Here is a 21416-nt window from a genome sequence, read left to right as displayed (position 1 = left end):
TATGCGCGACGCTCAACATAGCACATTTCTTTGTTGGACTCACGAGCCGCAGGACCAAAAGAATGCTTGATGTTGGATTCTGGGTAGCACGTGACTTGAAGCTTTCAAAGTTTCAAAAGTATGGATGAGGTTCTTTCCTAATTAGGAGTTTCTTTACACTATGGCCTGATTAGGCAACATCTCATAGTTGCTGCCCCTACTGTTGTGGTGGTGCAGTGATTATTCTGATGACCTGTCTAATTCTATATTTTCTTGGTTCTCTTTTATCTATCCTTTGCTTTATAGTGTTTGATTGACCAAATCATCGCAATGGCTTCAATCAATACCTCGAGATCTTCTGTCTATCAAACAGATGGAAAGCCACTGAGCGAAGAAGCTATTTACCGGGCAAAACTAAAATACGGTGTCTACAACAAACCAGGTGCGGTTTCGTTAGGTGTCGACCATTCAGCATCCGACTCGGCAGCTCTGCTAGCCACTTCTGCCGACCTATCCGTCAAACCCTACCAGAGACAATTATCTGAGGATGCGGCAACCGCAGCTCTTATTGCAAGGACAGACACTGCCCCCAAGGCCTGGAAGAGGGAGAATATTTCAACCGAGGCAGAGTATGCGGCTATTAGCGCCCGTTTCCCTGTCGATAAAGCTCGTTCAGAAGTTAGCAACGAGTTCTCTGACTTTGAAGAGAGTGAAGATGCTGCAGCATATGTTTTGAAGAAGGATACTGCTTCCGTAGCACGTTCCTCCCTTCGTGATCAATATGATTGGGACGATGTAAGATCAGGTAAGAAGCAATTCTCCAATCTTAATATCGCTACTATTACTGCACGTTCAAACGAGTCGGCCACAAAGGCTATTGACTATCGAACTAATCCGGATGCGCTAAATTCACGGTCTGGATTAGTCACGGGTTCGAAGTTCAACACGGCCAATGGTGACGTGAATATTTCAAAGATAAACTCTGCAGCTGAAGATTCTGCTCGCAAGTCACTGAACACTAGACTTCATCCTAATGTCAGAGATCCTCGAGCTGGTTTAGCTACTCGCTCAGACACAATGAACTCCAGTTCGTTTGCAGCTTCAGGGGCTTCAGCTTCTGGAAAGCTTAATGTTGATCTAGACTACGCTGCACGTGAACGTGAAACGTTGTCCAAGAATACACTTGTAGATGCGAAGGTATTACAAAAGGCATTAGCTAACGCTGAATCAACGTTGAGGCGTTTGGACACCGACGCCACCCCAGAGAATTTATTCAATAATAGGGAGAATAATCTGAAGGCGTTGGCAATTGCACAACAGAACTCAGAAAAGAGACGTGTGAATGATGGGAAAATTGATCTTGGTGGAGGTCTCTTCATGGATCCAGTTGAGTTGAATGTTATGGCCCAACAGCTGGTTGGTCCGGTAGTTCAGCAGATTGATAGTAAAGCTGCATTGCAACGTCAACAAGATGAACAGAATGCGCAAAAGAAGCTTGAACAAAAGCAACGCAAGCTTCAATATGAAGAGGAGCTTCGCAAGCAGAAACTTGAGGAAAAACAAAACAAGGAAATCGACAAACAGGTCCGTAGAGAAAAGTTAGATGCTGACAAGGAAGGGGAGAAATCCAAGCAGTTTGATCTCATTGCTCTCAAGCAACGAGAGCTGGATGGCAAACAGAATGAACTTGATGAAAGTGTACAGGAAGATCAAAAGATCAGAGAGGCTCTTGTTTTAGAGAAGACCAACCTAGAAGAAAAGATCAGCACTGAAGCAGCTCAAAGAAAACAGGCCAGAGACGAAGAATTAACCTCACTTCAAGCTGAACGAGACGAGGAAGTGGCTCCCTTGGTCGCAGGCCTGGAAAGAGAAACTGGTATTTTGAATGAACTAATTGCAGAGCGTGAAGAGTTAGAAGCTAGTTATAATGAGCATCACACTCGTGCTGAAGGGCACAATAATGTTTTGGAAAATTCAGAAACCATGCTGAGTGACCTGGATGAGCAGATTAATGCAGCAAGGACGAAGTTGGAGGCTACCAAGAAGAAGGCCGAACAAGTTGCGAAAGATACCGAAGCTTTCAAGAAGAATCATGAGACACAGTTTGCCTCACTCACTGCTCAGAATGCTACATTATTGGCCCAACATCAAAAGTTGGAGGCTGAACGAGACCAGCTTATCAAAAAACACGATGACACTGTCGCAGAACTTCAAGATGCAAAGCTCAAGGGCCTGCAAGAGGATAAAGCTGTGAACTCAATTCTTCCAGAGCATTTACAGGAGGATATCAAGGATACAGTTTCTGTGGAGACCCCATTCGACCACTCCAAGTTCAAGTTTGAGCCGGAGCCTTTCGTTGAGGAGTCTGTTGAACAAAAGAAACCCGAATCGCCCAAAGCTTCAGTGACCTCTTCTAAGTCAACGTCAAAGAAAAAGTTATGGTCGATCCCCAAAATTTCTCCCAAATCAGCATTGGAGCCTTCCCTGAAGCCAGCTCCAGAGGCCGCACAAGTTGCTCCTCCTGCCCAGACGGCTGATGATTCAAAAGCAAAACAGACTACAAAGAAGCCATTTAAGAAGAAGTTTATCGACTTCATGAATGGTGAAAGTTACATGAAGCCAGCTCCTAAGTTCAACAGACATCCAAAAGCTGGTGTTGAACCTGCTTCTACAAGTCCAACTGCAACCACCACTGCGGCTGCTCCTGCATCTACACCTGTCACCCAGAAGCCTGCTGCTTCCAAGGCCCCCGAGCCAGATTTGACGAGAACATTCAGCGGATTCTCGCAAGGATCAGATGTCAACAAATCTTGAGGATTCATATCGATTGAATTAATTTCCTAATATATGTATTTTTTACCCAGTTTTCAAAACTCCGTCACATTCGTCCAGAATGATTATTGTTACACAGTGGCCCACCCCACTTAGATCCCATCACCTCTTATCCTTCTTGCTAGTTGGATGTCTTTCTGCATTATGGTGACTCTTTTTGCGTGGAGGGCGCACAGATTTGTATCTTCCAGTAAGCCTACCAAGAAGGCTTCGGCCGCTTCTTGTAAAGCTAAGATGGCCACGCTTTGCCATTGAAACATTTCTCCTTGAATGAAGTTCTCCTGGGCTATTTCCCTCACTAGTCGAGCAAAGGGTAGCTTACGCAAGAGCAAGTCTGTGGATTTTTGATATCTTTTAATCTCTCTTAAAGCTAACGTTCCAGGTTTGTATCTGTATTTCTTTGCAATGGGTAGAGGGTCTCCGGGTTGATTTCTACTAATTCCTGTGCTACTTGTTATTACATTCCGTATTGGAGTCTTATTACCTCTTGGTGTTCCTGTGTGGGTTCTAGCTGACCCGGAGGCAGAATTGGATACTGCTGATCTAGGCGTTTTAGGCGAAATAGAACCTAATCTATTCAACCTGTTACCTGCTATACTAAGCCTCGCCATGAGTTATAGCTCAATTGTTGATCTGGAAGAGAATGTGATCTAAAGAGGAGGATAGGTTGTACCAGCCATTTCATTTTTCAATTTCCATATTATTACCTAAAAGGGTAATAATCAATATGACGTATTTGGAATAACCCAAGAATTCTTTGGATCATAGTCCTGGTCAAACAGAAAGGCAGAACGGCAGAAAACAGAGAGTCGTCAATGAGTGCTAACAAAGTCTCTGTCTGTACAGATGAGAGATCTTAAGTAGAGATTTTTTATAAGCATGACAACCGGGCTGAATTTCATCAAATGTATGGAGTCAGTCTTCCAAGGACGGAGCAGTTACGATCTTGGAGTCAGTACTCAATGGTTCATGACTGAGTTCAAAACAACATCCTCGTAGGTGCAGGCAACTTGGTTCACTTGTTACTCGTGAATTTAGTTTCAAAGCATGATTATTTTGAATGAATTTATCTTGTAGGCCAAGCTAACTTAACCATCCCCAGAATGAATCAGAATACCTCCCAACATCTGCTTGAGAGCGCGACTTGGATAATTCAGCCCTTCATCCTTTATACAACAAAAGCTTCACGCTAGTAGAACGATGGCTCCTTATAACGAAGACAACTTCCTCATAATACAGCCAGGATCGTACAACACATTGTTTCGACTTGGACTGGAGGAGTCTTTGTCACCCCCCAAGTATTCTATTCCAACCAAAGTGTACCGAGACCCGTCCAATCCAAACAAGTTTCAATCCAAGTCGTCAGATGAATCATTGGCTATTTACCCTATAGTTAATGGAGAAATTGTAGATGTTGCCGCTTTCAATTTCTTATTAAGACTTATTTTAAGATCCCTTATTAACGCTAATCCACTGATGTTGACTAATAATGTGGCATTACTATTGGTGAGCTCAATTCGTTGGAGCAACTTGAATATTGAATACATCACGAAATATGTCTTTGAGACTTTACAGTTGACAGCTTTGCAAATCATACCGCTACCTCTTGCATCAGCTTTTGCTCATGGTTCCATCCCTAATTGTTGTGTAATTGATTTAGGTGGAGACAAGTTTGACGTATCACCCATTCTCAATTTTCAGGTCATCAAAGGCTATTCCAGAACTGTGCCGACTGGTTCTTCCACCATTAACAAGCGTCTCAAACAACTATTACCTAATCTTAATGACTCACAAATTGAAAATTTAAAACGATCATCTATCTTTGAATCGTTATCCGAGGAAGACGCTAAAAATTCCTTTTTTGGACTAGAAGGTATTGGCTTAGAAGACGATACCAAAAAAAACCCTGAGGATGACGGTATCTTAGATATCGCTGCTATTGTCACCAGTGAGAAATCTACAAAAGAAATTTTGGAAGACGTTAAGGGAAAAAAAGAGAAAACATCCAAACAATCTGAAGTCAAACCTAACTCTGTACTGGAAACGAATAGCTTTGTGACCAGCGATGGCACCGAATTAACAATAGGAAAGGAACGATTTCAAGGCTGCGATGAGTTAGTAAGGGCTTTAGGTGATACTGTGTTTGAATGTCTATCTAACATCATTGATTCCACTAAAAGACAAGAGTGCTACGACAATTTAATTCTTAGTGGAAATACCTGGAAGATAAAAGGCCTTAAGGAATCGTTTCTGGTATACCTCTTGAACACATATGGTGCAAAATATCCCATTAGCTCGGAAGCCATAAAACAGAAAGTAAGCAAGAGATCTAAGGCTGATGCAGTTTTCAGAAATGAGACGGACGCTGATAGCAGTAACCAGCGCAGTGAAAAACTTGTACAAGTACCACAACATGTGAAACTCGTCAAATTTCCTGAATACTTTACGGAATGGAAGGACATAGGACATGAAGATAACTCTTTTCTGGGAGCTCAAATTTTTGCTAAACAAGTGTTTGGCCACCACCACAATCATAATAGTAACAATGGTGGAGGAACCTACTTGAACAAGGATGATTATTTGGAAAGAGGTCCTTTGGGCATCTGGGATGTAGTTTTCTAAGTGTGTTAAATATAATAAATTAGAATTTGAGAAGTGATCTCCTGAATGTATTGTCGTATAGTATAAAAGTTTACTTGGAACCACTGGTGGATACTTCTTCGTCATTACCTTGTGGGTATTTGTTTGGCATATTGCCATCTTTATCAACGTACTCGGGGTCAGAATGAATCCATCTCTTCATAAATGGCACTAGTACCTGAGCGGCAGCAACCTGTTCAGATTGATACAGGACTAGAGGAACAAGTAACTGTCCTAAATGTGGGCTATCCTCTCCATATTGAGAGGTAACCAGAGAAACACCCAAAGCAGCAGTCTTGGCAGCTCCACAAAGCATAACAGAAACTGTGTCAGGTCTATTGTAGTAAAAAGGTCTAAAGGTCTTATAGCCCCATCGGTAATATTTCGAATGTTGAGGAGTCGGTTCGTCATGGAAAATTGAAAGGAGAAATCTTGGCCGAGAATAGAGGTAGCAAATCACAGTGAAAAATAGATAGATACCCAAGTTGAAAAAACAAAGAAATATAATCGATGCACTTGGGACTGAGGTAAATGCATCTTGATAGAATGCTGTCGAAAAAGAGGCCCACATAATTAACAATAACATGAATGTGCCAACTTTGCTAAGTCTGAATTTAACTGCACACCATTTGACTTTTGCAGGAAAGAGATTCTGCAGGACTTGGCCCACAAAGACAGGCACAAACACAGCACAACCTACCTGTTGCATCACGTTTCGATAAACATCGGTAACCGAACTATCAAGTGCAGGATTGGCAAAATCCCAGCTACCTGTCAGATACATTTGCACCAGAGCAGGTGTGATGAAACCCCCTAAAACATTGCCAATAATAACTTCGCAAATACTCAAGAAAACATTACCATGAGCTTGTTCTGTCATGACAACGTTACTACTCACAGTGGTTGGACAACATGCGGTAACAATAAGTCCTGCTAACATCCAGTCATCGATATTGGAATCATGAGCAGCTCTTATACCGCACGCTATACCGTAAATGATAGAAGAAGTAAGTAGAAACGAGCAGCTTAACACTGTGAAATGGGCTCTCCAGTGTCCAAAGTTCTTCAAAAAGTCTTTGGTTTTCATAGTAAGACCAGAGATGAAGAATATGATAGCTACGGCTCCGTAGTTGATAGTATACTCTGACCTAATGGTTCCATCATGTCTGGCAAAATTTGGGTATGCATGAGCTAGAGCAACCGCAGGGCCCAAACATATGAGAAACCACTGTTTCAACCAAAATTTCCATATCCAAGATAAAACTGCGTATACTTTAGGATGATCGCTTAACCATTTTTGGATATGTGACTGTTTAGGTGCTTCTTGCTGGGGCCCTGGAGCAACTTGGTCTTCCTCTCGTATATCCTGAATTGTTGAGGTTGATTCCGGCGACTCTTCTGTCAAGGTATAGGAGCTGGTTTTGCGTCCACTCATCAACTGTGTGGGGAGTGGTTGGCTTCAGCGCAAAAGAAATGGAAAGCTTATTTTAGGTTTCCTGTTGACTTAGTTCTTGCTCAGTCAGTCATGAGATATGACGGATGGCTGTTCATTTTTTTGTTCGATGCCACAGCTGCCGAGCTGATTACGTCATACAGAAGAGAAGAGTAGTAGAAGATGACTTCAGATGAAAAGATGCCAGTAAGAGTATACACACAATGTTGCCCCAACTTGAGTTAATTTACAGTGCCGAGATGAAAGTAAGAATTAAGCTTTTTATGAATTTACTGTAGTTCCTTCTGTTGTTTCAGTATATGCATAATTATTGGCTCCTAGTCATTTTTTTCCTGTATCGAGACAGCCAGGGATCTATTCTGAAAGGAGAATATGCGAAGTCGGAGGTTATACCCGTTTCGTTCCCATGGATCTGTGCAAGTTCTTTCTTGTGGCTTTCTGTAACTTCCTTCGTAAGTGAAAACTCTATGTGTCTAATTTTTTTCTTCTTTTCTGGTACCCACAATCGGTTCACTGGATCCCAAAAATGATTGGAGAAATGCTTCAAAGTTAGACCTTTAGGATATTCTCGTTTCAGTATGGACTCAAATTCAAATGGTATAAGGGCAGGAACGCCCTCAAACATAGTGCTCCGTAATCGGCCAACCTCTCCATATTTGTAGAAATGGTTATTTCGACAGTGAAACAACTCTTTGTTGACAAAATTGTCGAACTTGAAATCATGAAATTGCTTCTCTAGCGCATCAGATACTTTATTCCTATCTGTTTCTATCACACCCGGTAGCGTGGCCGTTGAATATTTATTTTTGATCCACTGCAATTTTTCCTTTACATTTGGATCCATAACCTTCTGTAGCTCAACTTTCTCTTTGGTAGTGAGTTTTAGTTTTAAGTGATCTGTAAAAGCCAATGCAGTTATATCAACATACAACCCGGTCTCAGTATCAACGAAACGTGCATCTATAGCATTGTTACCATTTAGTTTATCCCTAACAAAGAAGGAGGATCCAACGTCAATATAGTAATGTCCCAATGCTGAGCTGTAGCCATCTTCAATACTAACATCAGTTACAAGAGAGCTGTTGAAATTCCTTCCCAACAGATACAATGATTGTACAGTCATTTGAACATCAAGATCCTGATCCCACGGCAGAATCAGACCATTCCAATACCAACCCAACAGTGTCCCGTGAGCAATCCATGTATGTAAACCAGCAGCACGAGAAAAGCGTAGCCATGCTCTTCCTAACCTGTGCAGGACAGCTAGATTCTCCTGCTGAGAAAGGTAAAAACCATTAAAAAATCGCCAGTCATAGTGCTCTCCAGAAGGAAGATATTTACCAGAGACTTTTGATTCATGGAAGTATTTTGAAAAATCGTACATAGAGCGCATTTCACATTGAATTGTTGAATAAATACCCGCATCAAGGCCTTCCACGTCATTAACTTGACTGGTTCTATGTTCTAACAACTGTAATTCCCTTTCCAGATCCCATTGAAATGAGCTCTTGTCTATGCTCAGTCCCTGGTTGTTGTGATTCATTAAGCGCGGGGTGTCTTTGATAACGTCCAGTTCATTGATTGGTAGCACCTTATCACTATTCAAATTCAAGGTCAGTGAAACCTTCTTGACAAGTTCCTCAAGAGAAACGAAAGGTTGATCGTTAAAGCTTCTTGCATATTCGTGGTTGAATTGCATTAAGTTGGAACTGTCATTTGCCTCAACTGGTAAGATCAAAGACTCATTGGACTTGCCCAATCCTAAAAATATCAACCTTTTAGGATTCTGTGCTTCGTGGTAAAGGTAAGAAGCACCATAAATGATACGTGCTTCATAAGGAAGAGCTTTATCTTCCGCATGCAAAACTTTGAACTTTGGATAACCTTCCGGAGTATCATACTCGATATCAACGCAATTATCAAGGTCTGTTCCAAAGTGATTCTTAGTGATTCCGAAAAACCTCTTAAATTCATCGCATGTTTCGAAACGACCTGAGGGTAATCGAAATCGATTATACCAACTATTAGATGGAACTAACCTTGAATGCAAATCCACCCAAAGTTTCCAGTTAAAGGGGACCTTAAACTTAGCATCAAACGTTCCATTACGCACACTTATATGATCTAACACTAACTTCAAAATCAAAGCGGTGGGTAGTCTAGGATCGTAGTTAAATTCAGACATCATGTCATCATTGAAAAAAGGTAGCTCTGCTACCGAGAGATCCAGTCCGTGCAGATGGAGTGCCTCTTCCGGATCGACTTTCTCTCGTAAGGGCAGGTATTTGACATGGGAACCTAGAATATCCAAAGAGAAAGGGATTGGAATGTGGATTGCAGAAAATGTGATCAACACAAAGAGAGCAAGCACAAAAAGCTTCAGTCTGCCGCTGAAAAGTCCAATTTGCTTTCTAGTGGTCAATTTATGTCGATAAAAGTGAATACGAGATTTCAAACTGGGGGAGTTTCTGGAGAAGAAGTGATTTTTGTCATAATCGAGAACATCTAGAGCTAAGTGATCTTTATCAGTGGATCTATAATGATCCAAACCAGAAAAGTCAAAATTTGAAGGAGAGAACAGAAAAGGATTGCCACTCATTTCGGAGAAACTGAGGCAATTAACAAAATAAGACCTAGTCAGTTGCACTCGTGGGTATAGAAGAATGACGTTAAGTGAGGCACCTCAATCTTTGTGTCGGAAGGGTTCATTAGTTACGTCATACAGTAAACTACGTAAAATTGCATCCACTCAAAGGAAGACTTTTGAATTTTGAGTATTTGTATTTCTTCTTGTGGACTTCCACTTTTTAGGGCAAAAAATAATGGCCTATTCCATCATAAGCTGGAGGGGACCTGAGCTATGATAAGCTTGAGCTGATGGAAATGAAAACCAAAAAGGAGAGCTTACATAATCAGATTGGACTATTCCTTATTGCAGATTCATCTAAGTCGTGTACTTCTCCAAACTAGCTGTCCAACCAATCAATGCTCGCACCATATTGATTATTAGTTTTCTTAGAGATTCATATTTGAACTTAGTCAAACACCTCCAAAATGGTCAACGTAAGTGGCATTATGATAACCCTCCGGTGCAGGCACACAAACCGTTTCTGCAGTGATGATTTGATTTTTACAAACATGTTCTAACATTTCAGTACGTTAAAGGTCCCAAGTATACCACCGTCAAGAAAATTGCTGGATTGACTCCAACCCAAATTAAAACTACTTTTCCAATTTTGGCTTTCTGGGGAGGTGCCGGTCTGTTTGCCGTCTTCACTTTCACTGAAAACTGGCCTTTGTTCCAAAAGACTTTCTTCGAGAAGATCCCAATCTTTGGTCAACACTGGATTAAGGACATCGACCCTGAAGATGTTCCAGTGTAAACTGTTCAATATAACGATCAATAAAAAAATAAACCAGTGTTTAAGTACATAGAGAATACAAAGTTTTCCATACTACAATCTGACTCCTGATGAGGTTTCGATCTGCTCAATCACTGGGTTGTGCACATTGGAGTGCAAGTCTTGGTTTGTCAAGCTGAGCTGGTCCTGAGTCCACAGATTGGGTTCTGGTACGTAATTAGCATCACCAACACCGCAATGACCACCTTGGGACTGCCATTTGTTGATTCTTGGTAAATTAAGCTCAGTAAAAACATCGTCGACAGCGCTGATCAGCTGGTCACAAATCTCCTTTCCATGACCTGGAGTAGGAGTAATCCTTAGTCGTTCTTCACCGACAGGCACAGTAGGGTAGTTAATAGCTTGAACATAAATACGGTGTTTGTTCATTAACATATCGGATGCCTTCTTGGCATCTGCAGCATTTCCAACTAGAACAGGAACAATGTGACTTGGGTTTGGAATGACTGGAATACCAAGGTTTTCAAATGAGTCTTTGACGTAGCGAGTATTAAGCTGTTGCTTGATACGGGCCTCAATGTCGGCCCTAACAATACGAACAGAAGTGGCTGTACCAGCCATGATAGCAGGAGGAAGTGTGGTAGTGAAAATGAAACCTGGCGCATAGGATCTTAACCAATCAATTAGGTTGGCACTACCAGCAACGTAACCTCCAACAGTACCAAATGACTTTCCGCAAGTACCAGTAATCATGTCGACACGATCCAATATGGTGCGTTTGTCCACCACGCTAGGACTGGCGATTCCAGACTGTAAATGCAGATCAAAGTCCAAATGCTCAGCTACACCCTGTCCATGAGGACCATACATTCCAACAGCATGAACTTCATCCAAGAAGGTGAGGGCACCGTACCTTTTAGCCAAATCGCAAATCTTCTCAATGGGAGCCACAGATCCACACATAGAGTAAACTGACTCGAAGGCGATCAGTTTAGGAGTCGACTTGGGGTACTGAGCTAACTGCGACTCCAGATCCTTCAAATTGTTGTGCTTGAAGATGTGCTTCTTCGCTTTGGAGTTACGCACACCCAATATCATGGAAGCATGATTCGACTGGTCAGAGAAAATGACCAAATTTTTGATTTTTTGTCCCAACAACGAGATGATTGCATCGTTAGCTATGAAACATGATGAAAACACCAGAGCCGCTTCCTTCTTGTTCAAGCAAGCCAACTCGCTTTCCAAATTGATAGCGGCGTGGTTATGACCTGCAATGTTCCTAGTTCCTCCTGCTCCGGAACCGTACTTGTCCATGGTAGCCTTCATGGTTTTGATAATCTCAGGATGCCTACCCATTCCTAAGTAGTCGTTAGAGCACCAGACGGTCACCTTGTCATCTTCGGTCTGGCGATGTGCCTTGGGAAACTCCTTGGCTAGACGGTTGATGTTATTGAAATAACGATACGAGTTATCTTTACGTTTATTCGCAAGATCAGACTCATACATTCCATTGTAATCAAAGGCGGTTTCATTAGAGTCCATACGGATCGGAGAAACATCCTTCTTGATCCCAGTAGCAATGTCGGAGGTTTGGGCTTGGGCTGGCTTGGAAGGTTGAGAGTAGTATCTCTGCTGTTGGAGAGCAGGGCCAACCACGGGACAATGACTAGCAGTAGCAGCTAGAGAACTGTTTGCTGCCAACTTCTTCAAATGGTGGGTAGAAGTTGACCTGACAAAGGGACAGGCATTCATGGACTGACGGGCGACAAACTCCATGGTTGAACGATGATATTCAGGTAAGAACTGGAGTTTTTTGGTGAAGAAAATGACGGAGTCGAAGAAACACTGAGGGTTTTTCTGGTGCAGGCGCGAAAATTTAGACTTCTGAAAAAAATCCGAGTAAAAAACAAAAAACAGAGAAACAGACAGGCGGGATAGGCTCAAAGAAAAGTAGCTTAAATAGTGTTTGTGTAATAAGAATATAAGACTACGTCGATTGTGTGCTTCAGTCACAGATAAGTGTGTTTCGGGACACCTACGAGGGTTTGTTAGATTAGTAGGAGCTGCTTTGGCGGCAATTATGGTACGACCGGCGGATATACACCTTGGCCAAACTTAAATCAAACCCCAAGGTGGAGAACGAAAAAAAAGTCATCAGATGCCAGACTGTTAACGTCAGAATAATCAGGATCTACCTGAATGTGATTCGCTTACAGTACTCCCCGCGCGAAATCATGACCTTTCAAGTATATCATATTTCAACGGCTGAACATGGTTGATGAGAAAGTTTGCACGTGATTTCTTGATATAGGCTAACCGTTGGAAGAAGATTACATGGCTTTACGATCTGTTTCCTATCAACAGTGCACAAGCAGGATGATTACTGGTCACTGCTGTTTACAAGTCTCATCCAATTCCTTGCTCAAATCCTCCGGGAGGTCCTGGTCCTGCAGGCCTTGTAATCCATCTAATTGATCTAGACCTCCCACCCCGCCATCGCCATCGCCAAACCCTGGTATCTTCATTAGATCCTGATTCGCAAGCTCTGTGGGCGGCATGCCCAGCTCTTGCAACTCTTCTAACTTCGTAGAGATGAATTCCTTGTCTTCAGTATTGTTGTCATCATAGTTTTGTTTGTCAAACCTCTCCACGATGAGCGTCACAATACTATATTGATTCTGATAATTAGAAAACTCTTCCTTGGAGATTTTTTCATCAGTTTTATGAGCTTCCAGCCAAGCAGGATACTTATCGTACAGCTCCTTTATTGGCTCGTATAATATCTTTTTTGAAGAAAGCTGGTCTAACATTTCCACTAGCATCTTGCCTATGTTGTCATTTCCATCTCCACCTTCATCGTTAAGCAAGTCTCCCAGATCTCCGATATCCAAATTCTTTAAAAGCTGCGATAAAAGTTCGTCTGGCTGTTCACTTTTAATCTGTTCATCAATTTTATCTCCTCCATCTCTGATCTTATTGACAGTTTCTGATATTACCGATTTGAAATCCTTCTTGTCTTTCGTTGATGATGGAGTGGCAGATCCTTCAAGATCTTTTATGAAATTCTGCAGTTCAGAGGAGGTTTTAGGATCTACACTAGCCATTTCGCTTAGCATATTCTCAAAGTTCTCTTGTATTTTCTGCTCTATCTCTTGTTCACTAAGATCTTTCAAGTCGGAGCTTGAAGCCGCCTCCTGGGTGTTCTCTGCCATTGCGGACCCGGGCTCCCTGCTGAGCATCTCATCTTGAAACTCATCCAGCAGATCATCTAGTTCGTCCTCGCTACTCATATTTCGGAGACAGTTCGTTGTGCAGCCTTTTATAATTCTGGGTCAAATTTGCCCAACTTAGTGAAAGTGTGTTTAAGAAAGAGAGTTATCACCAAAAGCACAAGACGATATGCGCGAAAGCTGGAGTAAGAGAATAAGAGCCTGACACTGAAAAAAAAAAAAAAAAACCGTCTCCCAAATTGAGAAAAAGCTAGGCGGAGACTGAGTAACTTCCACCTTCGGTCGACGAGATTTGCGAAAAACAATTATTCAACTCGCGCCTCAACAACAACTCTGCCACTTTCAAACCATGAGTAGCTTGTGCAAAAGTCGACTTCAAGAAGAAAGGTAAGTAAATTTTCACAATTTGGGTTCGTGAAACATTTGTAGCTAACTTTCAGAAAACAATGGAGAAAAGATCACCCTTTCGGGTTTTTTGCAAAACCTTCAAAATCGCCTGATGGATCACTGAATTTGATGTATTGGACAGCAGGTATTCCTGGAAAGGCCAGTACCATCTGGGAAAATGCAGTATACCCAATCACAATAACATTTCCAGAGGACTATCCATCAAAGCCACCCAAAATCAAGTTTCCTGCTGGCTTCTACCACCCTAACGTTTATCCATCAGGCACAATTTGTCTATCTATATTGAATGAAGAAGAAGACTGGAGACCTGCCATAACCCTAAAGCAGATTGTCCTGGGAATACAAGAACTCCTTAACAACCCAAACCCAGACTCCCCTGCACAAGAACCTGCATGGAGAGCGTTTGGAAAAGATAGACCAACATACGAAAAGAAGGTGAAGGAGCAGGCCTTGAAGTACTCCAAATGAATACATTCCCCAATAATAATACATGTACTAATATTACTAAAAACTATCCACTTTTATTATCCACTCTCAGATTTTTTGTATTGGATGAATCTCTCCAAATTTGTTAAGGTTTCTTCACTTTTGATTTTGAGGCCGTTAAACTTGTTCTTATCGATGCTCTTGTAAACTGTGCGATAAGACTTGAGGAAGTCTTGCAGTTGGAGACCTACATTTTTGAGAACAAATATTGGTTGGTCGTAACTGAAGCTGGCATCACTAAAGATGTCAAAGAAAGAGTTTATGGTTTCGATACAAATAGTTTCTAATGAAGTTCCGAAATTGTCTTTCACTTTCTTTGCCGAATAATTAGATTGCTCAGTAATGACTTTGGATTCAAATCGCACCTTAGGGTTCAATATCATGAGAGACGTACCCAACAACTGGATATGGAATTGGCTTATAATATCAATGACATCGATGTATGAGTTAGAAGAGCTGATGTTTAATGCTAGTTCTGTGTTGATACCTACTAGAGACGTAAAAAACTGTTGGATAGTATAGGGGCTAAGCAAGAATTCAGAATCTTGTTTATAATTGTTTATTAGTAGTTTCATGGAAAATTCGTATAATGATGCCAATTTTGGAAGGGAAAAAAGGCCAATCAAATCATCCAAAGAAAAGTAGCCCACTGATTTTTGTGACTTTAGTAAAACCCATGCCAGGTTCAAATAATCCAGTTTGTCCTCCACAAAGAGTTCGAAGTCATCAAAGTTTCCGTACTCAACAATATGGAACAGTTTGGGAACTAATTCTTCCCTCAAGAAGTTGGCCTGCGACTGATACCAGACCTCATTCAATGGCGTCTTGTTTGTAAGCATGAGCCAAAAGAGGTTGTTCAATACCCTAGAAACTCTATGTTGAAAATTGCTGAATTTCCATAGCTCCAAAACAGTCTTTCCAAGACTATCTTCATAAAACTCAAGCAATTCTGGGTTCACTTCGATACGTTCATATTCATCCAATTCTGCCTGCGTCCCATTGTACTCCACCAATGTGGCCAACAAATCGAGGCCGACGTCGATAGACAGCAACTGAATACGTGCTTCGGATGAATGTATGCTCGACCCTGACGATCCTAATGCTGTCAATTGTCCCTGAACATCAATTGGTGTGATTATCTCCAAAATATATTTGTAAGCATTTGCCAAAAATTGGTCGATATTCTGTTTTCTTTCAATTTCAAAGAAATGAAACTTCAATCCTTCCAAGTACAGCTTGCTCAATTCATCAGTGGCCTTGTGCTCCAGAATGGCAAACTGAACCTCTTCATCTTTCTTCAAGCCCTTAACAAACTCAGCACTGTAATTACACAGATTGAAGAGATAACCAAGACCAGCCCGATAAACATTTGCAGGAGCATGATCCATGTTTAACAAGTTGGTCACATGCTGAGTGAGATTATCTTCAACTATTTGGGAGTATACCTTTCCAGAGAATGAGTTGTCTGCATTATCAGCGTCCAATAGACTTAACACCAAATCCAAGGCGATTTCCATTAGTTGTGCAGCTTCGGTGGACTGATTAATTTGAGATTGATCATTGGATTTAATTTCTGTATAAGCAGCTTCAAAAGCTTTTAATATGATGTTCCAAATATTTAATCTCCAGACATAGGCGCCAATATCATATCCTTCCTCTTCGATCAAAATTTTCAGAAGGATAAACACCTGCGAAAAAAGTTGATTGTCAGCTCCTTTCAACGATTCCTCTAGCAGAAGCTTAACCAGTTTTTCTTTTAGAAAAGACTTGCGTAAAGCTGTATCATTACAAAGTATAGAGATTGTACTGACTGTTATCACTCTTTCATGTAGGTCAGTGCTTGATTGTAATCTCTCTATCAATGGGAAAACCTGGTCCACCGAGCTTGCTCCTTCTGCTTCATCCCCCTTCTTCTTTTGGTAGGCAGCTTTGTTTCTAAGTTTAGCAATCCTAGATCTTTGTTTAATCTTTGCCATTAGATACAATACGTGAATTCAAATGCAGGTTTTGTAATTAATTTTTTTTTTTTTTTTTTTTTTTTTGCTTTGGCTGAAACGAGAACAGAACATGATGGATAGAGCCGAGTTAGATCTAGCGGTACAAAGAGAATAATGGCCTATAAATACTAGTGACTCAGTTGAGTTTTTACCGTTTCATTAATCGTTTTGAGTCTGTATATACAAGTAATAATGTTCAAAGGGATATCTCACCCGTTAGAAGTCCATTCAAGCTGCTTTCTTATCATCAGGATTAGTACTGTTCTTTTCTTCCCTTTTAGTTATATCAGCTAGAGAGGGTAGATTGTTCTCTTTTCTAACCACTTCCCATCTTTGAGAATCAGTTAGTCCGTCAGGGCCAACAAGTTCCCCTTCACTATCATACTTAGGGACAGCAATATCCTTCCTTAAATTTCCATCCTTTTCTAGTTGTTCGATCACCATTGGTTCGAAAAACTTAACCCCAGTATACACACCAACACCTGCAACTAAAGCAAGACTAAACATCTGATTCAACCTCGGAGCCATTTTAGCAGAGGACTTTTGTAAGAACAGTCAACACTTTTGGCTAAGAAGGGAGAATGTTTTTCTCTCGAATTCCCAGGGTAACTTTATATGTCCCTCCCACCAGAAGGCGTCTTTCTGTCCCTACACGGGGCGGAGAATTTTGCCCGTGGTCACTTGTTGGATATCATCCTTTCTGCTAACAAGTTCAAAATTCCTCTTTCACCATTCAGTATTCTATTTTCCACAAACTCTGTGCTTTGCATTTCTCCGTATTGATAATGTATCATCCCTATCATTGTGTTCAGTGCCGCAACACTACTACGCACATGCGATCTCTTTCCTGTTCGATATCTCTGTGTTCTTGCTTCAATCCCATGAAGTTCCATGAATTCTTTAATGAGAGGCCCTGTATGAGTCAATGACTTAGTAATACTTTCTTGTAAAACACCGAAATCGAGACTTCCCATGGCATCACTACATGAGGTTAATGAGTGGTTCTTCAAAATGGTGGTCATCGTAAGCTTTTTCATCAACTTTCTACCGAATTCTTGTATGCTGGCTGAAGCCATTACCAAATTATGCTGCTGTGTATCCTTCAATCTTAGCTGAATATCAAAGTTAGAAAGAGGAAAAATAATTGCAATCAACTGACTATCGTTTAAACAATACTTTTCCCCTAAGAACCCCCGGACACTCTCCAAACTGGGTTCCAAAAATTTCCTGAATTCCAGATTCAACTTATACTTTTCGATAACATTTGTTTCTTCTTGATGCCCTCGTATTATTTCCCGGGGGTGTTGATCCGACAGTATGTCTATTTGTGGATAGTTACTAAGTCTATCTGGAAGTCTAATCTTTCGCATTTTTATTTTGAAAGCAAATGAAGCATTATCCAGTGCAAGATGCTTATATCCCCTCAGCGATCTCCATCTGTTAGCTAATGGGAACATCTCCTGTCTTAGCGCTTATCCAATAGATACTCAGCTTCAGCTTTTTTCGACTGGGTTTAAAGGAAATAAATAGATAGTAAATTAAAAAATATCCGTAATCGCTAAGTCATCTCTTTCACATCAACCCAAAAAAATTCATTTACTACAAACTGGACAACCAGTGCAAATATTACACAATGTCGTCTAAGTCTGCTAAAAAGAAAGAGCCAACTTCCAAAAAGGAAGTCAAGTATAAACCGCCAAAAGAGTTCATGGTAAGGCCGGCAGATGACTATTCCATCAAAGACTTAGCTACCATTCTCTTACATCCAGAGGTCATAGAGAACTTACCTCTGGCTGTGGGTTCATTTGTAAAAATAACCAGACCAGGGTCCACTACGGGTGTTGTCGGTATTGTAGAGGAGCAAGATGTTGAGGATTTGCTTGAGGACAGAAGCGATATAATTCAAATGACTACACCGCTTAGAAAACTCTGTAGCGTGATGTTGGGTGAAAGAGTATCGCTACTAAAGATTAGCAAACAACCCAAGTATGCTGAAACTGTCACTGTTGGAGCCCATAATTTAACTGACTCACTAAAGGAAGCGCTCCAGTCAAGCTTACCTGGAATCTTGGATCAGTTCAGTCTTCTTCAGCCAGGCTTTTCCTTCCCTTCTGGTGTAACTGATACCGATGGCAAGGAGATCAATGTTTTTATAACCGAAATAAACACCGATCTTCTTCCGAATATTAGTGCTTTGAATTTAGACGGCCAAAGTACTCCCAGTTCCATCGCAGCATCTCTTTTTCACAGTAAATCAACCAAGATAAGTATTTCAGATGATATTTTCTCCAGATACAACCCTTCTGCATTAGTTGACTATTCTCAAATTGGTGGTCTCCAAAAACAAATCGAACTACTAAAAACATCTGTATCTCTGCCTTTGCACCAACCAGATTTGTTTACCAACTTCGGTATAACTCCTCCTAGGGGTATCCTACTACATGGTCCTCCGGGTACCGGGAAAACAATGCTCTTACGAGCCGTTGCCAATGAAGAAAATGCTCATGTATTGACTATAAATGGACCATCAGTTATTTCAAAGTATTTGGGCGAGACTGAGAGCACTATTCGGGACATGTTTAGGGAGGCAGAATTGTACCAACCTTCCATAATTTTCATCGATGAAATAGATGCTCTTGCTCCCAGCCGAAACAGTGATGATGCAGGAGAGACTGAAAGTAGAATTGTTGCTTCGTTGCTGACTCTCATGGATGGGATGGGGAACGCTGGAAGAGTGGTCTTAGTTGGAGCCACCAACAGACCTAACGCAATTGATCAAGCTTTAAGGAGACCTGGACGCTTTGATCAAGAGGTTGAAGTGGGCATACCTGACGTTGCCGCTAGATATGATATTTTGAATTTACAATTTAAGAAAATGCGCAGGCACGAGATTTCTGAGCAGGACATCAAAGAAATAGCATCAAAGACTCACGGATATGTGGGTGCAGATTTGGTGGCTCTTTGTAGAGAAACAGTAATGAAAGCAATCAAAAGGGGACTGGATTTTCATAATTTGGATTCTTTGAAAATAGGGCTCTCAGATGTGGAGAATGCTATGCTTGACATCAGGCCCAGTGCAATGAGAGAGATCTTTCTAGAGACCCCAAAAATTTCCTGGACAGATATTGGTGGTCAAGAGGTCGTGAAACAGAAACTGAAAGAAATGGTTGAACTACCTCTGATAGCTGCTGAAAGCTTTCAACGACTGGGAGTTTCTGCTCCAAAAGGTTTACTTCTGTACGGACCTCCAGGGTGTTCAAAAACTTTAACTGCGAAAGCGCTGGCTTCTGAGTCCGGTCTCAATTTCCTTGCAGTGAAGGGACCAGAGATATTCAACAAATATGTCGGAGAGTCTGAAAGAGCAATCAGGGAAGTGTTCCGCAAAGCAAGGGCTGCTGCACCCTCAATAATATTTTTTGATGAGATCGATGCCCTTTCCAATACGAGAGATGACAACAATAATACGACAGCTTCCAACAACGTTTTGACTTCCCTTTTGAATGAGATTGATGGAGTCGAAGAACTGAAAGGAGTGGTGATTCTTGGGGCTACTAATAGACCAGATGCTATCGACCCAGCATTGCTTCGTCCTGGGAGGTTAGATAGACATATATACGTGCCTCCCCCTGATGCTGCAGCCAGATATCAAATTTTGGACAATTCCACAAAAAATTTTGGGCTGGGGGGTAATGAAGACGAGCGGGGCAAGCTATTAACTCTTTTATCTGAGCTGACTGAGGGATGTTCAGGTGCTGAAGTTGTTCTCTTATGTCAGGAATCTGGTTTAGCCGCTGTCATGGAAGACACTAATGCCGAAAAAGTGGAATTGAGACACTTTCAAAAGTCACTTGACGATCTGAGTCTAAATATAACCCCAGAAATGATCGCCTTCTACGAAGACTTTGCAAAGAGGTACTCCAGATAATGAAGTCACTAAACGCGATTTGTGTTACTCTTCTTATGAACATGAGTATTAATCAGAAAGACGATGATGACTACACTGTGATTTCCAGTAGTAGATCAAGCAATAATACCTCCAGTATCAAGGACATTTATCTAGAAGATGATTCTTTCTTGCAAGTTGAAACTGTGTCTCAAGGTTCATATTCTGAGATCGTAATAAAAGAACCTTCAAACCGTGGGAACTTCACTTACATAGTGGATCTGAATACAAAGAAAAGGCCTTTATCATCAGGATCACAGCTATCTAATTCAATTTGTGGTGGGGCTATGAAACGGAAATGGACGGAGTCTTTGAAAAAACTTGACAATTTCAACAACTCAAATATTCTTCCTTTGAAAGATGTGCAAATTTTTCCCAGATTTTCTATTTACTCTTATTGCAACTCCTCTTTGGAAGATATTATTGACAGTTCTAAAACACAAATAGACGAATATTCGTTGGTCGATAAAAAACTACAACGAGAGTTTCTACACAGTAGCCAACCCTATTTAGCATTGGCTTTATTGTTAACTCCATTGTTCGTTTCTATCTTCAGTTTGATCCTAGTGCTCTCACATAAGTTGGATGGTTATGTCGGCGTCTCTCAAGTTTTGCTGCTAAATGGAGTGACTTGGGTGTTGTCAATGGTTGGCCTAATACCGTGTACTACTTCTGTGAAAATCAAAAGCAAGCCCAAAAATGTTCATTATATAGCAATATTGTTCCGAATTTTGGCAGGATACTATGATCAGAACAAACTGTTTGTTGTAGACTACTATGGAGACGATGGTGGGTTTGTCATAAGAAGGGCCCTCTCTGCTGCTACATAACGTGACTGTTTGCAAAAGCCTTATACGGAGCTGATGTAGTTGGCAGGAAATTATGCAGATTGCATCACAAGGACTATTTGGACTATTCTTCAGTATCCTTTTTTAATTCTGCGTTGGGCCTCGTTTCAAAAACTTTGTACGTCAAACTTGCTTCATTTTTTAGATTGTATTCAAAAGAACTTCGCTCAAACTCTTAAAACTCTAGCGAAACTATCTTGATCGATGTTGACCATTCATTGAATTCCTCATCTCTACA

At 41.1% G+C, this 21416-nt stretch overlaps 14 protein-coding genes across 14 annotated transcripts; 6 read left to right on the top strand and 8 right to left on the bottom strand.

Moving 5' to 3' along the window:
• Positions 1-309: 309 nt before the first annotated feature.
• On the top strand, positions 310-2793 carry PAS_chr2-1_0722 (uncharacterized protein; the record flags this gene model as incomplete). The annotated part of the gene is made up of 1 exon (XM_002491606.1): positions 310-2793. One exon carries the CDS (start codon positions 310-312, stop codon positions 2791-2793), a length of 2484 nt encoding a protein of 827 aa, XP_002491651.1.
• Positions 2794-2903: 110 nt separating this feature from the next.
• PAS_chr2-1_0721 (uncharacterized protein) lies at positions 2904-3422 on the bottom strand (the record flags this gene model as incomplete). The annotated part of the gene is made up of 1 exon (XM_002491605.1): positions 2904-3422. One exon carries the CDS (start codon positions 3420-3422, stop codon positions 2904-2906), a length of 519 nt encoding a protein of 172 aa, XP_002491650.1.
• Positions 3423-4011: 589 nt separating this feature from the next.
• PAS_chr2-1_0720 (uncharacterized protein) lies at positions 4012-5433 on the top strand (the record flags this gene model as incomplete). The annotated part of the gene is made up of 1 exon (XM_002491604.1): positions 4012-5433. The coding sequence occupies one exon, from the start codon at positions 4012-4014 to the stop codon at positions 5431-5433; it is 1422 nt and encodes a 473-aa protein (XP_002491649.1).
• A 70-nt stretch (positions 5434-5503) lies between these two features.
• PAS_chr2-1_0719 (Putative transporter, member of the SLC10 carrier family) lies at positions 5504-6886 on the bottom strand (the record flags this gene model as incomplete). Its single annotated transcript, XM_002491603.1, has 1 exon — positions 5504-6886. One exon carries the CDS (start codon positions 6884-6886, stop codon positions 5504-5506), a length of 1383 nt encoding a protein of 460 aa, XP_002491648.1.
• Positions 6887-7211: 325 nt separating this feature from the next.
• Positions 7212-9503, bottom strand: PAS_chr2-1_0718 (Putative positive regulator of mannosylphosphate transferase (Mnn6p); the record flags this gene model as incomplete). The annotated part of the gene is made up of 1 exon (XM_002491602.1): positions 7212-9503. The coding sequence occupies one exon, from the start codon at positions 9501-9503 to the stop codon at positions 7212-7214; it is 2292 nt and encodes a 763-aa protein (XP_002491647.1).
• Positions 9504-9958: 455 nt separating this feature from the next.
• On the top strand, positions 9959-10287 carry PAS_chr2-1_0717 (Hypothetical protein; the record flags this gene model as incomplete). The annotated part of the gene is made up of 2 exons (XM_002491601.1): positions 9959-9967; positions 10060-10287. 2 exons carry the CDS (start codon positions 9959-9961, stop codon positions 10285-10287), a joined length of 237 nt encoding a protein of 78 aa, XP_002491646.1.
• Positions 10288-10359: 72 nt separating this feature from the next.
• Positions 10360-12042, bottom strand: PAS_chr2-1_0716 (5-aminolevulinate synthase, catalyzes the first step in the heme biosynthetic pathway; the record flags this gene model as incomplete). The annotated part of the gene is made up of 1 exon (XM_002491600.1): positions 10360-12042. One exon carries the CDS (start codon positions 12040-12042, stop codon positions 10360-10362), a length of 1683 nt encoding a protein of 560 aa, XP_002491645.1.
• Positions 12043-12653: 611 nt separating this feature from the next.
• PAS_chr2-1_0715 (PEX19; peroxisomal biogenesis protein) lies at positions 12654-13556 on the bottom strand (the record flags this gene model as incomplete). Its single annotated transcript, XM_002491599.1, has 1 exon — positions 12654-13556. One exon carries the CDS (start codon positions 13554-13556, stop codon positions 12654-12656), a length of 903 nt encoding a protein of 300 aa, XP_002491644.1.
• Positions 13557-13845: 289 nt separating this feature from the next.
• Positions 13846-14372, top strand: PAS_chr2-1_0714 (SUMO-conjugating enzyme involved in the Smt3p conjugation pathway; the record flags this gene model as incomplete). Its single annotated transcript, XM_002491598.1, has 2 exons — positions 13846-13883; positions 13937-14372. The coding sequence occupies 2 exons, from the start codon at positions 13846-13848 to the stop codon at positions 14370-14372; spliced, it is 474 nt and encodes a 157-aa protein (XP_002491643.1).
• Positions 14373-14428: 56 nt separating this feature from the next.
• On the bottom strand, positions 14429-16366 carry PAS_chr2-1_0713 (uncharacterized protein; the record flags this gene model as incomplete). The annotated part of the gene is made up of 1 exon (XM_002491597.1): positions 14429-16366. One exon carries the CDS (start codon positions 16364-16366, stop codon positions 14429-14431), a length of 1938 nt encoding a protein of 645 aa, XP_002491642.1.
• A 249-nt stretch (positions 16367-16615) lies between these two features.
• PAS_chr2-1_0712 (uncharacterized protein) lies at positions 16616-16915 on the bottom strand (the record flags this gene model as incomplete). The annotated part of the gene is made up of 1 exon (XM_002491596.1): positions 16616-16915. The coding sequence occupies one exon, from the start codon at positions 16913-16915 to the stop codon at positions 16616-16618; it is 300 nt and encodes a 99-aa protein (XP_002491641.1).
• Positions 16916-17064: 149 nt separating this feature from the next.
• On the bottom strand, positions 17065-17844 carry PAS_chr2-1_0711 (Hypothetical protein; the record flags this gene model as incomplete). Its single annotated transcript, XM_002491595.1, has 1 exon — positions 17065-17844. One exon carries the CDS (start codon positions 17842-17844, stop codon positions 17065-17067), a length of 780 nt encoding a protein of 259 aa, XP_002491640.1.
• Positions 17845-18020: 176 nt separating this feature from the next.
• On the top strand, positions 18021-20312 carry PAS_chr2-1_0710 (ATPase of the CDC48/PAS1/SEC18 (AAA) family, forms a hexameric complex; the record flags this gene model as incomplete). Its single annotated transcript, XM_002491594.1, has 1 exon — positions 18021-20312. One exon carries the CDS (start codon positions 18021-18023, stop codon positions 20310-20312), a length of 2292 nt encoding a protein of 763 aa, XP_002491639.1.
• Positions 20313-20353: 41 nt separating this feature from the next.
• Positions 20354-21160, top strand: PAS_chr2-1_0880 (uncharacterized protein; the record flags this gene model as incomplete). The annotated part of the gene is made up of 1 exon (XM_002491593.1): positions 20354-21160. The coding sequence occupies one exon, from the start codon at positions 20354-20356 to the stop codon at positions 21158-21160; it is 807 nt and encodes a 268-aa protein (XP_002491638.1).
• Between the last annotated feature and the right edge of the window lie 256 nt (positions 21161-21416).

This window comes from Komagataella phaffii, chromosome 2, assembly GCF_000027005.1.
Source record: "Komagataella phaffii GS115 chromosome 2, complete sequence".
Lineage (NCBI taxonomy): Eukaryota > Fungi > Ascomycota > Pichiomycetes > Pichiales > Pichiaceae > Komagataella > Komagataella phaffii.
This window is presented reverse-complemented; position numbering and strand designations above follow the sequence as displayed.